At 42.3% G+C, this 15110-nt stretch overlaps 2 protein-coding genes across 2 annotated transcripts; both read left to right on the top strand.

The window, feature by feature from the left end:
* The first annotated feature begins 110 nt into the window (after window positions 1-110).
* CENPH (centromere protein H) lies at window positions 111-7682 on the top strand. Its single transcript, XM_054185421.1, has 9 exons — window positions 111-302; window positions 386-441; window positions 1146-1194; window positions 1929-2003; window positions 2657-2713; window positions 3473-3536; window positions 3830-3881; window positions 5047-5210; window positions 6778-7682. The coding sequence occupies exons 1-9, from the start codon at window positions 181-183 to the stop codon at window positions 6868-6870; spliced, it is 732 nt and encodes a 243-aa protein (XP_054041396.1). The 5' UTR covers window positions 111-180; the 3' UTR covers window positions 6871-7682.
* Window positions 7683-7737: 55 nt separating this feature from the next.
* MRPS36 (mitochondrial ribosomal protein S36) lies at window positions 7738-12506 on the top strand. Its single transcript, XM_054186705.1, has 4 exons — window positions 7738-7850; window positions 8655-8718; window positions 11432-11634; window positions 12409-12506. Exons 1-4 carry the CDS (start codon window positions 7812-7814, stop codon window positions 12424-12426), a joined length of 324 nt encoding a protein of 107 aa, XP_054042680.1. The 5' UTR covers window positions 7738-7811; the 3' UTR covers window positions 12427-12506.
* Window positions 12507-15110: the final 2604 nt, after the last annotated feature.

Below are 15110 nucleotides of genomic sequence, written 5' to 3'. Positions count from 1 at the left end.
ACCGTCGCTCTCAGCGCCGCGCGCCTGGCGGCCGAGCGCCGAAACGCCGATAGAGAGGAAGAAGCGGTCCGGAATTGCCCGGAAGCGCGTGGGCTGCTGCGGAGCCCCGCCCCAACAAGGCAGAAGCAATCGGCAGCCGGGCTGCCGAGGGGCGCGCGCGGGAGGTTTGAAGGCGCCGCCATGGAGCCGCTGAGGCGGGAGGCGGGCGTGGCGGCCGAGAGCGAGGCCGAGGTGGAGGCCAAGGCTGAGGGCTGTCTGGTGATCCAGCCGCAGGCGAAGCTGGACGTCGTCATGCTGCTCCGGTCAGTGCTGGGGGGGGGGGTCCGGGGAGCCGCTGGGGCGGCGGTGGGTGCGACTGACCGTTGTCCCTTTGCTTCTCCTGCAGCCTGAGGGACCGGATGAAGCAGCAGCTCACGGAGCACAGCACTGCAGTTCGTGCCAGTAAGCTGATCCCGACTCTCGCTCCCCACAACAGTCCCCAGTGCTTCCTCCTGGTGTGATGTTACAGTAATTAAGAATGTGACGTGGCTCATATATATATTTTTAAAAATTATTTCTCAAAAGCGCTCGTTATAGCAATGAAATATTTTTCTTGGCTGAGCATCTTACTGCATTTCCCAGACAGCTCCTGGAAACACGTTTGAGTGCTTAGAGAGCTTCCGTATGGTCGTTGCCCGCTGCCCTTTCTCCTCTCGGATTTCCCCATTAAACCCTTCAAACGCTCTGACACATGACAATGGTTTTCAGGAATCTGATCGCTGGTGCTGAAGTCTTACCAAAAGTCTGCCAACCTGTTTGTCAGCAACGCTGATTTAAGGGGTTTCTTCTTGTTCCCATTGTGTTTCCCTTGCCTATGTCTTCTTGCACCGAACCAGCCAGCTGCATAAATAAAGCAATGCTGTAAGCCAGCTCTGGCATGTTTAAAGAGTGCCAAATACAAAATATTTTAAAGCCTAATTATTTCTCTGATACAGCTGATTGATAGTGTGGTCTCACTAACAGTGGAAGAGATGATAAGGCATAGAGGCAGGAATAAAAAATACCGTGTTAGTATAGCCATTGAGCTGTTTATCCTTAACGTTCTGTATATTGTATTTAAAAGTCTCTGTTGGGCTTTTTTTTTTTGTGATGTTCTTTCTTTACAGTTCAAGAAAATTGCCTTGATCACATAACTGAACAAAATTTTATTGACAGGTATGTCAGTGGATAATTTCAAACTTTTGATGTATTTTAAAACAAAGAGGAGAAGGGTTAAGATCTGAGCTTGGAGGTTCTCTTCTAGTTACTCCTCAGTAAATTTCATGATCTTAGTAAATCTCTTACAAGGGCACTTAGCGATAGGATGAGGGGTAATGGCTTCAAACTGAAAGAAGGTAGATTTAGATCAGATATTAGGAAGAAATTTTTGACTGTGAGGGTAGTGAGACACAGGAACATGTTGCCCAGGGAAGCTGTGGATGCCCCGTCCCTGGAAGTGTTAAGGCCAGGCTGGATGGGGCTTTGAGCAGCCTGGTCTAGTGGGAGGTGTCCCTGCCCAGGGCAGGGGGTTGGAACTAGATGATCTTTAAGGTCCCTTCCAACCCAAACCATTCTATGATTTTATGATCTCTGTATTAACAATCAGTACTTCACAGGAGCCTGGTGAAAATAAAAGAAATTAAGAGAAAATATTGGGAAGAAGTATTTTACTCACTCTCCTAATGTAGTTCTGTATCCGATGTGGCTTCTAAATTTGCAGTCCTTCTTGTGATAGCTAGAATTCACTAATATAGTTCCACATGTTAAAATACTCCTGGCGTTAATAATTTGTTGTTTAAAAGAAAAATTCTTACTTTAGACATGTAGAGAGCAAGTTAAAAATGTGACATTGCTTTTAATTTTTTTGTTATCTACGCACTGTTTGGGGTTGTTTGTTTTTTTTCCTTCAGTGCCACACAAAATTTGGAACAAGATGTGGAGGAAGTAAAAGTCTCTTTCCAGAACAAGGCATTAGCCTTGCAAAGGTAGAATTTTCTTCCTGTTTATTTGGAGATTTTCTGTTTGTTTATGTGTGCACACATACTTGTACATACACATAATTCTGATTAAAATAGGATTTCAAAGTTATGGTGTGTATTACAAACATGAGAGATTTTAGTACCATTGAACAAGTAGGAATGTGGATGGAGATACCAGAAAAAAAAAAAAATTACAAGTTGAAATGTGTAAAACCAAAGGTTCCTGCAAAATTGTGAAAGTCTGACTGTATAAATCCGTAATCACATTTCTTGGCAGTATTTTACAAATGGTGGAAACTGATAGGTGTTATACCTCTCCTGTGTTGCACAGCTGTTCATTTGAATTCCCACCTTTGCCCAGCTTCCCTTCTGCAGACTCTGGGATTAATGGTGTCTGGGTATGTTTGACAAGAGAGAAAGGAGTTGTCAACTCTCACAAATAATCATTGATGCACCTTTCTTGTCCTGAGAGTTAAGCCCCATTGTTTAACAAGTATGATGTTTAAAAGGTACTGAGTATTTTATATATATAATTCCAATGTGAAAGTGGACATAAATGGAACGTTGAAAATATCTTCTCTGTTACTTATCTAAATCTACTCCTCTTGGTTTCTTACCAGTTCTCATCAGTTATATGTTTCTTCCCCCACAATATGCAGGATCCAGGTTATGGTTGCCCTCAGAAACAAAGTGAAGCAAAATGATAATGACTCACGGTAAGGTGTTGTTGGGGAAAGGATGTCTAGAAAGGAATGGACTTTACACAGTTTCATGTGACACATTTCTACATTACTTCATTGTACCTTTTTTAAAAGCAAGCTTCCTTCTTGTTTAGACTGAATGATAAACCGTCACCTTCTGGCTAGAATCAGCGCAATCAGATCTCTTATACCCAGTGTGGATTTACATTTGGGCTCTGAATCAACCAACCTTTGATTACAGATCCAATAGTGAGAACTGTTTGTGGTTAAGAGTTTTTTGTCGTTAATGCATGAGGTACCTGTGTTTATAATAGCTGACCACGTTACAGGCTTGTAACAGAGCCTTGCCTCTGCTTTGCTGCCTTCATTAATTAATCATTTAGGAGCTTAATGTCTTTGAAAAAGAACTGAAAGTTCCAAATACGTTTAAAATTAGCTTTTAATTTCCTGCACAATATTAACAGGTGCACACATATGAAGTGTAATATGAGAAATTTAATTTCTGTCAGCAATACAACTGAAAACTGACATCTCCATGATGTCCCTGCCACGCGCCATAATTCAGGAGCTTCAATTGTTGGTCATTGTCAAGTGTCTGGGCATCCTTGATGCCTTCTAAGCTCTCTGATTTGGAATCTCAGACTGAACTGAAACAAAATTGTGCTTTATTTTGGTGTTAGAAGAGGGGATTTTTTGTTTAATCCAAATAACTGATTTACGCTGTTGACTTATATTAATGGTCTTAAGGTATGCAACTGTTGTTTCCTTCCTTAGACTGATACTGGAAACTCTGAAACACATAGTAAAGCTCAGCAGTGCAGTACTTCAATATCAGAAGGTAAGTGGCAGTTGTAGCTTCTGTTGCAGTTGAGCAGGTATACCACCCTCAACATGGCCAGGAGCCCAATTAGAAAGTAACAGGCTTGCACAAGTCATTTGAAGCTAAATAGGTGGCCCAAAGGGTGCTGTTTCTCCTGGTGTTAAAATTACTGAAATGATTACTTAAAGTGAGTAGGTAAGAAAGTCTGCTTCTAGAGCTGCCTCGACTGCTTTTGTGGATTGAATTAGCATCTTTCAATATTTTTGTGAGCCAAAAGGCTAGGAAATACTTTTTTTTTTTTTTTCTTTCAGCAAGCACATGAGAAGGAACAGAAATTGAACGACATTAAAATGAAAAGACTCTGTAAGTGTTAGCTACATTGACTTTGATTGATATTTGAATGCACAGTTCATATTTTAAAGTTTTTCTTGTAGCAGTATTAATTTGCATCTGAAGTAACTGTGAAACTCTCAACACAGTTATAAAACTTCTGAAAAGAGTAGGAAGCACAGTAAAAATGAGCTGGTGTGTTGCCTACTTGAGCATGAGACTGACATGTTAGAATGAGAGATGTAAGGAGATACTTGAAAAGAACGTGGTGGTGGTTTACTTGGTGTAAGCTCCACAGAAAATTACACACCATTTAGTAATTTAAATCAGTCCTACAACACCTAAAGGATTTTTTTTTTTTTGTCAGACTGCACCTTTATGAAACGTTTGCAGAACGGGAGGGGATTTACTTACAAAGAACTCTCATAGTATATATGTTGGTATTCAGTAGGCTTGTTAAAATGGGTCAAATTTAGATGTGAAGTCAATCTTTTAAGAAGGTAAATGTATTTTCTGAATGCTTCTACTGTCATATGGACAGGCTTGACAACAGTTTTGACAACTGTTGTTGGTTTCATGCATAGAAGTGGTGTGTATGTTGACAGTAATGAACAAACACCATGAAATATCTGTCTTCATAGGAAAACCAAACATCCCTAGTACCTTCAGAAATAAGGGAACAAATGCTGTGTCAGCATTCTCTCAATGTATGAACTGTCCCTAAATGGTTTTATTCAGTCTAGTTTTCAGCCTGGCTTCCTATAAAAAACTAGAAATATTCGCTGGTGTTGTCTATGTGTCCCTTGTACGACTTCGGAATTTGGTTTTGATCAAATTGGAAACAGGGAAAGGGTCTTAAACACCTCTGACTATGAAAGGTGTGACAACCAAAGATGGGGTGTAGGGAAGATGTTCCAAATGTCCACAGCTGACAGAAATGCAGGCAGCATACAAAGTACTTTCTCTTTTCCTAGCAGCCAGGGAACCAACTGATGTACTTTGATACCAGGAAGCCACAGCACGTTGCCTCTTGGGAGAAAGGAATATCCTGAGGTATACTGGAGGGAAGGGGTGGAGTGTGAAGTTAGGGTTATTGCAGTGGAAGTGCCTTAGATGTCTCTGAGGAAGAAAACACATCTTTAGTTCTACTGCTCACCTAACTACTTCTTAACACTTCATTTTCCTAATAATGGAACAGCGTTAAAAAAAGCCGGAAAACAGAAACTACTGGAAATTAATGAAATGATGAAAAAGAAGAAGGAGGAACAAGCGAAAAGGAATGTGAGCACAATGATGGAGAAGATAAATAATATCTTTAAAAAAGAGAGAAACATGACTACAGTAATTCAAAATGTATTCCAGGTAATGTGCTGTAGCTTTTAGAAGCAAGTTTGCCGTTTTGCGTTACAGTCAAGATAACATATTGTATAGTAAATGTAGCTTCAAACAAATGATGGTAATGGAAGAACTGCTGTATGAAAGGAAAACTTCATTGCTTTAAAGGCTAAAAGCATGAAATTGTCACAAACTACTTTAGGATAATTGTTAACAGAGTTTAGAGACAGTCTTATCAATCTATCTTTATTCCTTTGTTCCCTTAAAGGTACAAAAATCATGCATTTTCTCAGAAAATGTCTGTCACAGCAGTGACTGTATTTCCTTACACAGAAAGTCACACCTACACACACACCCCAAATCAGTTTCCCCATCTCATGGTTGTGAAAAATAAGTAGGCCTTAATCTGATGATACTGGTGAGCCAGACTGCTGCTCCTCAGCCTGCCCCTTCTCTCCACATGGGTGCCTCTGTGTCGCCCACGGCAGCACAAGGAAGACCATGGCCAGTCTCCAAATACTTTCAGCAGTGTAGCCTTCAGCCTTATGGTTGCCTGTGTATCAGATGCTGCTGACTGGTCTGTGTGTCCGTGCAGCTGCCTGGCAGGTCATCCGGAGTGTGGAGTCAGGCAAAGTGAGGAACAAAACCTCACAATTCAGGGTAGGGTGGAAGGGCCTCCTGCAGCATCCTGTGCTCAGGGCAGGGGGCCTCTACTGAAGGTCACGTACACTGTGCTGCAGTCTGGTATTCTGCATCGCGCTGTGTGACTTGTCCTGGCATCCTTCACCTGGCCCCACAGGCTTAGGTACAAAGATGTGAGGCACAGTGAATTGCAACTGCAGCACTCTTGAGTTTATTGGCAAACGGGCTGTGAAATGCCAGATAAGCACTCACAAAGTTTATTTTAAAAATTTTGACTGGGAAAAAGAGAGAACGTATTGGAGGGCTTCAGGTAGAAGACAGGATATAACTGTGCTGTGATTTGGGGTGATCAGAAGAATTTCAAGGACAGAAAGAGAGCCACAGGTTTTTGTATTGCATGCTACGTCTACTAATAGTTTGCACTGATAACAGTGTTACATCTCATATTGAGAATGAGAAATTAAACATTTTATCAGGGTTTAGATTAGATTCCTAAAATTATTTTCTGGTTTTGTATTCCTGAAACCTTCTGACCTGTAAGTCGAGCAAGTCTTCTTTGGTTAAATTTAGTAATTCCCGTTTTCAATCCAGAATGGCATGGTGACAATATTAACTGAGTAACCTTGAGTTTGAGGCAAATTTTTTATTTCATGTGGTTTTAAAAAAAAAAAAAAAAAATCCCTCTAACTTCCTATGCTTAAAACAGGGACAGTGTGTGAGCACCTCTAGCAATTTCAAAGCACCATGGTTTTTTTGCCTATGTATTGACAATAGGCTCTAAATCAATGCTTCCCTTTCTCCTCTTTCCCCCACCCCACCTGCTTCAAACACTGCTGTGAATTTCAAGGGCTTACAAGTCAAAAATTAAAAAACAGACAGCTTTTGAGAGATTGTACTAAGAATAATCCTTTTTAAAGGCTTTTTTTTAACCAACAATCTTTCTTTCTTATAGAATCTGATAATTGCGAGCAGAGTCAACTGGGCAGAAGATCCATCTTTAAAGGCCATTGTTCTACATCTTGAAAAAAATGTCAATTTTCTGTGAGTCAGGAGAAACAGTGTTTAATTTTATGCAGTGTATGTAATCAGTGTACTCAACTTTATAGATTAATATGTCTCATTAGAGCACACTTTTAAGAATTTGAAAATTTAATCTTTCTGGAAGTTGTTGTTCTCTCCAGAGACTCGAAACGTGTCCATGCAACTCTTTGAAGCGAAATTCAATTCCTGATAATGCAAACAAAAAATGTCTGAACAGGTATTGTAGCTGATTAAGCTACCTGAAGAGCCACTTTCACAGCTGTCCTGTCCCAAGAGCTCGTTTCTCTCTGAAAAGACAGAATTGTCTCTATTTTAAAATTGTCTCTAAAATTGTCTCTATTTTAAGCTTTTATGTAAAAATGAGCTTAAACCATGGCTCTGCCTTTTCTGCCCCAGTGGAAAGCCCACACTGGGAAACTTAGTTAAGTCAGTCTTTGTTTTGTTTTTTTTTTTTTTCTTATGGAAGCATTACGTGTGATTTTAAAAGGCGGAAAAATTTATACTCTTAATTGTGACAGCTGCTTTGCGGCCGTGCCATGCGCTGATGAGTTGAGCAGAGCATCCAGCACTAGATGCACCCTGTCGACGCTGTTCCCACGTGAACAATACTCGGGGAAAACGTCGGTAAAAAAAACAAACCAAAAAACCATAAAAACAGCGGCACGGTTAATTTAAATATGCCTTTTTTTTTTTTTTCTTTTTTCCCGGCGACGATCGTGGTTTTACGGGGCGTTCGAATCGTTGCGTGTGACGCGTCTCGCTTTTAACGCGGTAGGCGAATATCGGTTTTTAAACGGAACGAATAAAAAAAAAATGAAACGCATTTAGGTGATGGGCGTGTGTTTTCTGGTGTGGCGCCAAGGCCGGGCCCCGCCCACAGCGGGCGTGGCCCGGCGCTACCTCCCCCCCCCCCCCCCCGCCCTCAGGCGCGGGCGGCGGGTCACCATGGGCAGTAAGATGGCGGCTGCCACTAGGGTCGTTCAGGTAACGGCAAGCGACCCGGGCAGACGGGGTGGCAGGGGACGGGGAAGCCGGGGAGGGCGGCGGGAATCGCCTGGGTTTGCCCCCGCCGAGGCCTGAGGCGGACGGGGCCTGAGGCGGCGCCGGGGGAGGCCGGTGTCCTTGGATTGGGGGCGGGGGTGATGAGGCGGGAAGTTGGGCCCTCACGGTGTCGCCGGTGATTTGATGCCAATGCTCCGTTCTCTGGTATCAAGGGATAGTCCAGGGCAGCCCACAGCCTTTTGTGCGCTGTTAAAAAGGGAGGGATGTCCGGCATCTCCTTTCTAAGGCATCCCTCCTCAAGGTGAAGGTGAGACGCGGACTCTTTTTCAAAAGGCGGGTTTCAGAAATAAGCAGCGCAGCTTCAGCTAACCGGCTTTATCATTTGTAGCTGCTTCTTCATGGAACTTGTCAATCTCGTCCAGCCAGATGAACAAATATGTGCAGGCATATACACATGTACATAGCACAGCTAGCAATTCCATGTGCTAGAATTTTATAATTGCATTCACACAGCTGCGGTAGCATTTTCTGCCTGCACACACAGTGCTGCGAGACAAAGAAGAGAAGGCTTGTTCTTGCTCGGGACGTTAGGGTGGAGGAATGCCTTTAAAGGTGAAATTTTTCCTGGGGTAAACTTTAGCAAGTTAATCAGAGTGGTGGTGCAGAAAGCGGCAGTATAGAAGTGGTTGTGTAATACATTGCATGTTCCATTTTATTCCTGTGAAGAACATGTCTAGAAATATATTTTACTCTCATTGTTTCTCCTGCTACCTTGCCTTGTTCTAGGTAGTCAAGCCACATACTCCGCTAATTAAGTTCCCAGACAGAAAAAGTAGCCCAAGACCTAAAAGTAAGTATTTCATCTATATATACAGCTTGTGACATGTTTCTTTGCATTTACTGTTTTATATAAGAAGCAGCACACAATTTTTCTGTTTCAACTATGCAACTCAACTGATTTTGAGCAGGGTTTCTGGAACAGTTGTTTTAGTTTGAAGGCAACTCTTCAGACTCTATACAATTATGAGAATACACATAATATGTGCATGTGTCTATTTTTTGGTCAAGGCAGATTCACAAAGATTTCCAGTGTTGTTTTTCTAGTTAATATATTAAGTCCTATTTTTCCAAATACTAATGTTTGCCTGAAATGATTGTGCCCAAGTCAAGCAGTTTTAGGTATTCGATGATATTTGCACAAATGATGTTGCATTTTCCTTCTCTCTTCTTTTCGTGTGAAATGTCTGTGCTATTTAAAACTGTGATTATAGCTGGGAGAGCCATCCCACTGTACATTTTAAGAAGTATTCCTAATGAATACCGAGAAAAAAATTATTTCATCGCAATCTTTGACATTAATTTTTGTACCTAAACCCATGTTGATATTTATAGGATTCCCAATACTGTTGCATTTAGACATCAAATTTATGTAATACATTGTTTTAATACTCCTTTTGAGTCAACAAAGCATTTGAAACTAAAGTAGGAGATGTCTTAAGAAGCTCTGTTATGTTATTCACACTTCTTCAGAAATGATACTATATCACGTTATTTTCCACAGCATTATCACGTTTTGTAATTTAGCTTTATGTTTAGTTTATCCATTAACATTACAGAGTGTCTACAGCAGACTCACTGACACTTCCGACTTAGCTGTGAACTCTTCAGGAACTATTTTCTGCAATAACTTTCTGTCAGAATTCTGCATGTTGTGCACAGTCAGCCTGATGCACCACCTCTCAAGCCAGTGAACTGCTTTATCAAAGGCTTGAAAACGTGTTACTTACCTCTTGTTTATGTCTGCATCGAAGATTTTTGTGGATGTGTGCTCTAACTTGATCAGGTTCTGTTGTCTCATTAGTAAATTTCAAGCGATCTCATCTTGCTTGAATGCTGTAGCAGTAACTGCATTTCACGGTACCAGGCTGTTGCTTCTGCATAGCCAAACAGAGCTCTGCAGATCAAAACTAAACTTTTAGAGGTGTGGGTTCTTGAAAGGCCAGACAAATTCTTTTACCATATTACTACTGCAACATGATGGTCTTAAGGGAGACCTGGGGAGGGAAAAATGTAGTAGAGACTGTATCCGAGTTAAAGCGACAGCAGTATTAAGTCTGGTACTTTTGGGTCTTTACTTCTGATGTTTTTAATTGGGAAATGCATCTACTCCAACTACACTTCAGACTGAAACAAACAATAGAGGAAAATCCTTGGCAAGTCTCTAGACATTTTTGTGCTTTATGAAACAAATTTGTAGAAACTGTTCCCTGTTTTTTCATATATAAGGTGTGTTATTTCTTGAAACACAATACTTTTCCCCCGTTCAGAACATGCTCATTCTGATGGGCTCTCTTCCTCCTTGCTCTGCTTGGGATCTTCCATTGTTCCTGAACCACCTGATCAACTTGCAGCTTTCAGATACAGTCTTCTGACTGAGAACTTCTGAACGTGCCAACGTGCCTCTCAATGGTGTCTTTTTTTTTTTTTTTTTTTTTTTTTTAACCAATGGTGGTTTGATCACATTGTGGTGTGTGTTTGATGCCCCAGTCCTGCCATTGTACTTTAACTCCTTGCATTCTTTGACTCATGCAGTCTTGATGCTGCTTATTTTATAACTATGTAGTCCCTCTGTACCAGCTGTTTAGATGTTGCATTGGTCTTGCTCATTTTTCAGGAGGACTGAGAAGGGCTACCTGTGGAAGCATTCTGCTTTATCAGGTGTTTTAACCTTATATAAAGAGGTCTGAGTGCTGATGAAGTAAACACACTGCTGTGAGACTCCGTCCTGCCTGGTGGGGTAATTGTGTACTGCTGTTGTAAAACCAGCCACGGTGGGACAGGCCTATGTTTCATAACACTGACTTTGACAACACTGCCCTTTTGTCATCTCTTCTCCTGTCCTCAACCTCAAGGAACCTTCGCCATCATGAATTCCTTAAGCCTAGCTCCTGGCCCTCACCTGTAAATTACTTCATGCAGTCCTTTGTCTCTGCATTTCATTAACATTGATTGCTGATGCCTGATATTTGGTGGTCATTCTGCACATCATTAATAAAATCTGGTATGATCCATTTTGTAATATCAAAAATGGGAACAACACTGCATTGAGTGTAGGGGTATGTCATAGTTGTGAGCTTTATCTTTCTGTAAGCCTCTGCCTCTTTTTCACAGTCATAGTAAACAAAAAGCATTATCTCAGTGGATCTTAGTTATTTATCTCAGTTATTGTTCTACATAATTGCCTCACATACATTTATGATACTGTATGCTTTTTCTGCAAGTACAGCTTCCCAGTGAAAAAGCCTTTGTTAGGATATATGCTGATTTATTGTCATTTTCTACGTCACTGTTTCTGCCACTCAAATACGCTTTCTTTTACTGTCAGAATTTTTTCACTATGCTCTTCATATATTTAACAACAGTAAAAACAGGTTGTGAGAAGTAGAGTGTATTTGTTATAATGAAGAAAATTGTCAATAAACGGTGACTTTTATTGTCTGCTCATTAACTAATTTTACAGTCTTGTTATATCTCTGTAAATGGTTTTGCAATCTGGGTCTCAGTACAGGAATCTCTACAAGCAAGCGTACCATCTCCCCATGCTTCAAGAGCACAGGAGTCTGCAGGAGGCAGATCACCGGCCTTTCAAAGTACTTCGCCTGTTAGTAGAGTACAAGGTACACCAGATACTTCTGAATTAGCAAGAACCTTACCTCAGAAATACAGAAGGAAACTTATGTCAGATGAAGAGATTGAATTTATTCAAGTAAGTTTCATTTATTGGTGTGTATTATCTGTATTTACCCAGCATTTAGCTTACTTCTATACCTTCTTCAAAGTTTCAAATCTGGTATTGCCTTGTAATTCGTGGTAAGGGTGTGCTCCCAGCTTTCATGACTTTGATGCACAGTACCCAAGCTACAGATTCTCAATACACAACTCTCACCAATTCGTAGCTTGTGGTATCGCTGAGTAGAGAGATTCGGACAGATAGCCATAGGCATAGCCTGCATTAATCACCGTCACTACCTGGTTTGTAACAGCTGTTTAATGTGTAATTTGAAAGTGCTGGACGGGAGCCCAGGAGTCTGGTCTTAGACCAGCGAAAGCTATTACCAGGTGACTGAAGTCCAAAATATTTCTCAAACTAGTTTTTGTAAGTTATCTATTAGTAAGTCAACTCTTCTAACATTTTATTAAACTTGGTAGAAATATTTTCTGCAATATTTGTAAAGATGGCATTGGACATGAAAGGCAAGAAAAACCTGCTTTTTTTCCTGTAACAATTCTCAGTTGTAAACACTGATGCTTAAAAAGGGAGAATGCACAAAATTTGAAGAATTTGTGACACAGGTGTGAGATTGAAATGAAAAGACCTTGCATAGCTTTGTTAAATGACAAGGACACCTACAGTGTAACGATGTTAGTAGAGGAAATCGCTTTTCCTGCATGTATGTTTATAACAGTGCAAAAGATGATTTGATCTCCGTTTCCTGCTCTTTTAGTGGAATATATTCAGCTGTCCGCTTTTCTTTTACAGCGTGGAGGTCCAGAATAAGTATGGAAGATAGTTTGTTGGCCACCGTTGAAGAATGACGTATTGTGTTCACAATAAAGGCATTTCCTTAATATTAAAAATGATTGTATACTAATAGCTTTAATAAAAATTCATGTGAGGATGAGAAGGTTGACACAACACACTATATATTAGTTTGTGATTGAGAAGGATTTTCTGTTGATGGCTAACTAGCAATTGAATATATTTGATGTCCACACCATTAAAATATTTTTCTAATTAGCCATTTGCAAACTTGACAATAGAACTGAGTCATTTTATTTTTCTATTTAAAAAGATCTGGATGTCTCATCAGGACATCAGGATCATGAGAAGATAGAGTTCAGGATCGTGGGCAGTATTCACAAAACAACAAGAAGTAAAATGGCAACCTTGGACTTCAGGAGGGCTAACTTTGACCTCTTCAAGAAGCTGCTTGGAGAGATCCCATGGGCTAGGGCTCTGGAAGGCAGGGTGGCTGAAGAGAGCTGGCTGGTATTCAAACACCACTTTCTCCAAGCTCAGGATTGGTGCATCCCTAAGAGCAAGAAATCGGGCAAAGGATGCAGGAGACCTGCATGGTTGAGCAGGGAGCTTCTGAAAAAGCTCAAGTGGGAGAAGAAAGTTTACAGTAAGTGGAAGAAGGGACTGACTACTTGGGAAGATTACAAGAATGCCGTCAGAGCGTGCAGGGATGAAACGAGGAAAGCCAAGGCCTCCTTGGAATTAAACCTGGCAAGGGATGTCAAGCTCAACAGGAAGGGCTTCTTCAAGTATATTGGAGGCAAAAAGAAAAAGAGAAATTGTGGGCCCGCTGTTGAATGAGTCAGGAGCTGTGGTGATGGAGGATGCAGAAAAGGCAGAGTTACAGAATGCCTTCTTCGCTTTGGTCTTTACTGCACAGCCTAGCCCTCAGGTGTCCCAGACTTTGGAGAAAGTAAAAGGGAAAATCTGGACAGAAGAAGACTTCCCCTTGGTTGAGGAGGATCAAGTGAGAGATCAGTTAAGTCAATTAGATATCCACAAGTCCATAGGTCCCAATGGGATGCACCCAAGAGTGCTGAGGGACTTGGCGGAAGTCATTGCTGGGCTGCTCTCCATCATCTTTGAAAGGTCCTGGAGAACAGGCGAGGTGCCTGAGGACTGGAGGAAAGCCAATGTCACTCCAGTCTTCAAAAGGGGCAAGAAGGAGGACGCAGGGAACTACAGGCCGGTCAGCCTCACCTACATCCCTGGAAAGATGACGGAACAGCTCGTTCTGGGCCTCATCTCAAGGCATGTGGAGGAAAAGAAAGCTATCAGAAGTACTCAACATGGATTCACCAAGGGGAAATCATGTCTGACTAATCTGATAGCCTTCTACAATGGCATGACTGGATGGATAAATGAGGGGAGGGCGGTGGATGTTGCCTACCTTGACTTCAGCAAGGTGTTTGACACGGTCTCCCACAGCATCCTCATAGGGAAGCTTAGGAAATGTGGGTTAGATGAATGGACAGTGGGGTGGATAGATAACTGGTTGAAAGACAGAGCTCAGAGGGTCATGATGAGGGGCACAGAGTCTAGTTGGAGGTCAGTGACAAGTACTGTTCCCCAGGGGTCAGTACTGGGTCCAGTCCTGTTCAATATATCCATCAATGACCTGGATGAAGGGATAGAGTGCACCCTCAGCAAGTTTGCTGGTGACACAAAGCTGGGAGGGGTGGCTGACACAGCAGAAGGCTGTGCCGCCACACAGAGAGACCTGGACAGGTTGGAGATTGGGCAGAGAGGAACCTTATGAAATTCAACAAGGGCAAGTGTAGGGTGCTGGCCCTGGGGAGGAGTAACCCCATGGACCAGTACAGGTTGGGGGCTGACCTGCTGGAGAGCAGCTCAGGTGAAAGAGACCTGGGAGTCCTGGTGGACAACAGGATGACCATGAGCCAGCAATGTGCCCTTGTGGCTAAGAAGGCCAATGGCATCCTGGGGTCCATCAAGAAGAGTGTGGCCAGCAGGTCGAGGGAGGTCATCCTCCCCCTCTACTCTGCCTTGGTGAGGCCACACCTGGAGTACTGTGTCCAGTTCTGGGCTCCCCAGTTCAAGAGAGACAGGGAACTGCTGGAGAGGGTGCAGCAAAGGGCTACAAAGATTATTAGGGGACTGGAACACCTCTCTCATGAAGAAAAGCTGAGAGACTTTTGTCCTTTCAGTCTGGAAAAAAGACGGCTGAGGGGGGACCTTATCAACACTTATAAACACTTAAAGGGTGGGTGTCAGGAGGATGGGGCCAGGCTCTTTTCAGTGGTGACCAGCAATAGGACAAGGGGTGACGGGCACAAACTTGAGCATAGGAAGTTCCACCTAAACATGAGGCACTTCTTCACTTTGAGGGTGGCAGAGCACTGGCACAGGCTGCCCAGAGAGGTGGTGGAGTCTCCAACTCTGGAGACATTCAAAACCCGCCTGGACGCGTTCCTGCGCACCCTGGTCTAGGTGACCCTGCTCTGGCAGGGGGTTGGACTAGATGATCTCCAGAGGTCCCTTCAAACCCCTACCATTCTGTGATTCTGTGAATGATTTTACAGGCAGCAAAAGGACACAGGTATTCTCAAATCAAGACTTTGTTGTTGTGCCCACCTTCCATTGGGCAGTTGTGTAGCAGCCATTTTCCCTGACTATCAGATCCAAGGTTGGGAGCAAAATAA

Source organism: Rissa tridactyla, chromosome Z (genome assembly GCF_028500815.1).
Source record: "Rissa tridactyla isolate bRisTri1 chromosome Z, bRisTri1.patW.cur.20221130, whole genome shotgun sequence".
NCBI lineage: Eukaryota > Metazoa > Chordata > Aves > Charadriiformes > Laridae > Rissa > Rissa tridactyla.
Note: the sequence above shows the minus strand (reverse complement) of the source record. Positions and strands in the feature narration are given on the sequence as shown.

Excerpts from the sequence above, each read along its gene's own strand:
- CENPH (XM_054185421.1), top strand. The coding sequence starts at position 181 with ATGGAGCCGCTGAGGCGGGAGGCGGGCGTGGCGGCCGAGAGCGAGGCC. Across the intron at positions 3,537-3,829 it reads CAGTACTTCAATATCAGAAG|CAAGCACATGAGAAGGAACA; the intron begins GTAAGTGGCAGT and ends TTTTTCTTTCAG. Across the intron at positions 3,882-5,046 it reads CATTAAAATGAAAAGACTCT|CGTTAAAAAAAGCCGGAAAA; the intron begins GTAAGTGTTAGC and ends ATAATGGAACAG.
- MRPS36 (XM_054186705.1), top strand. The coding sequence starts at position 7,812 with ATGGGCAGTAAGATGGCGGCTGCCACTAGGGTCGTTCAG. Across the intron at positions 7,851-8,654 it reads CTGCCACTAGGGTCGTTCAG|GTAGTCAAGCCACATACTCC; the intron begins GTAACGGCAAGC and ends GCCTTGTTCTAG. Across the intron at positions 8,719-11,431 it reads AAGTAGCCCAAGACCTAAAA|TACAGGAATCTCTACAAGCA; the intron begins GTAAGTATTTCA and ends TCTGGGTCTCAG.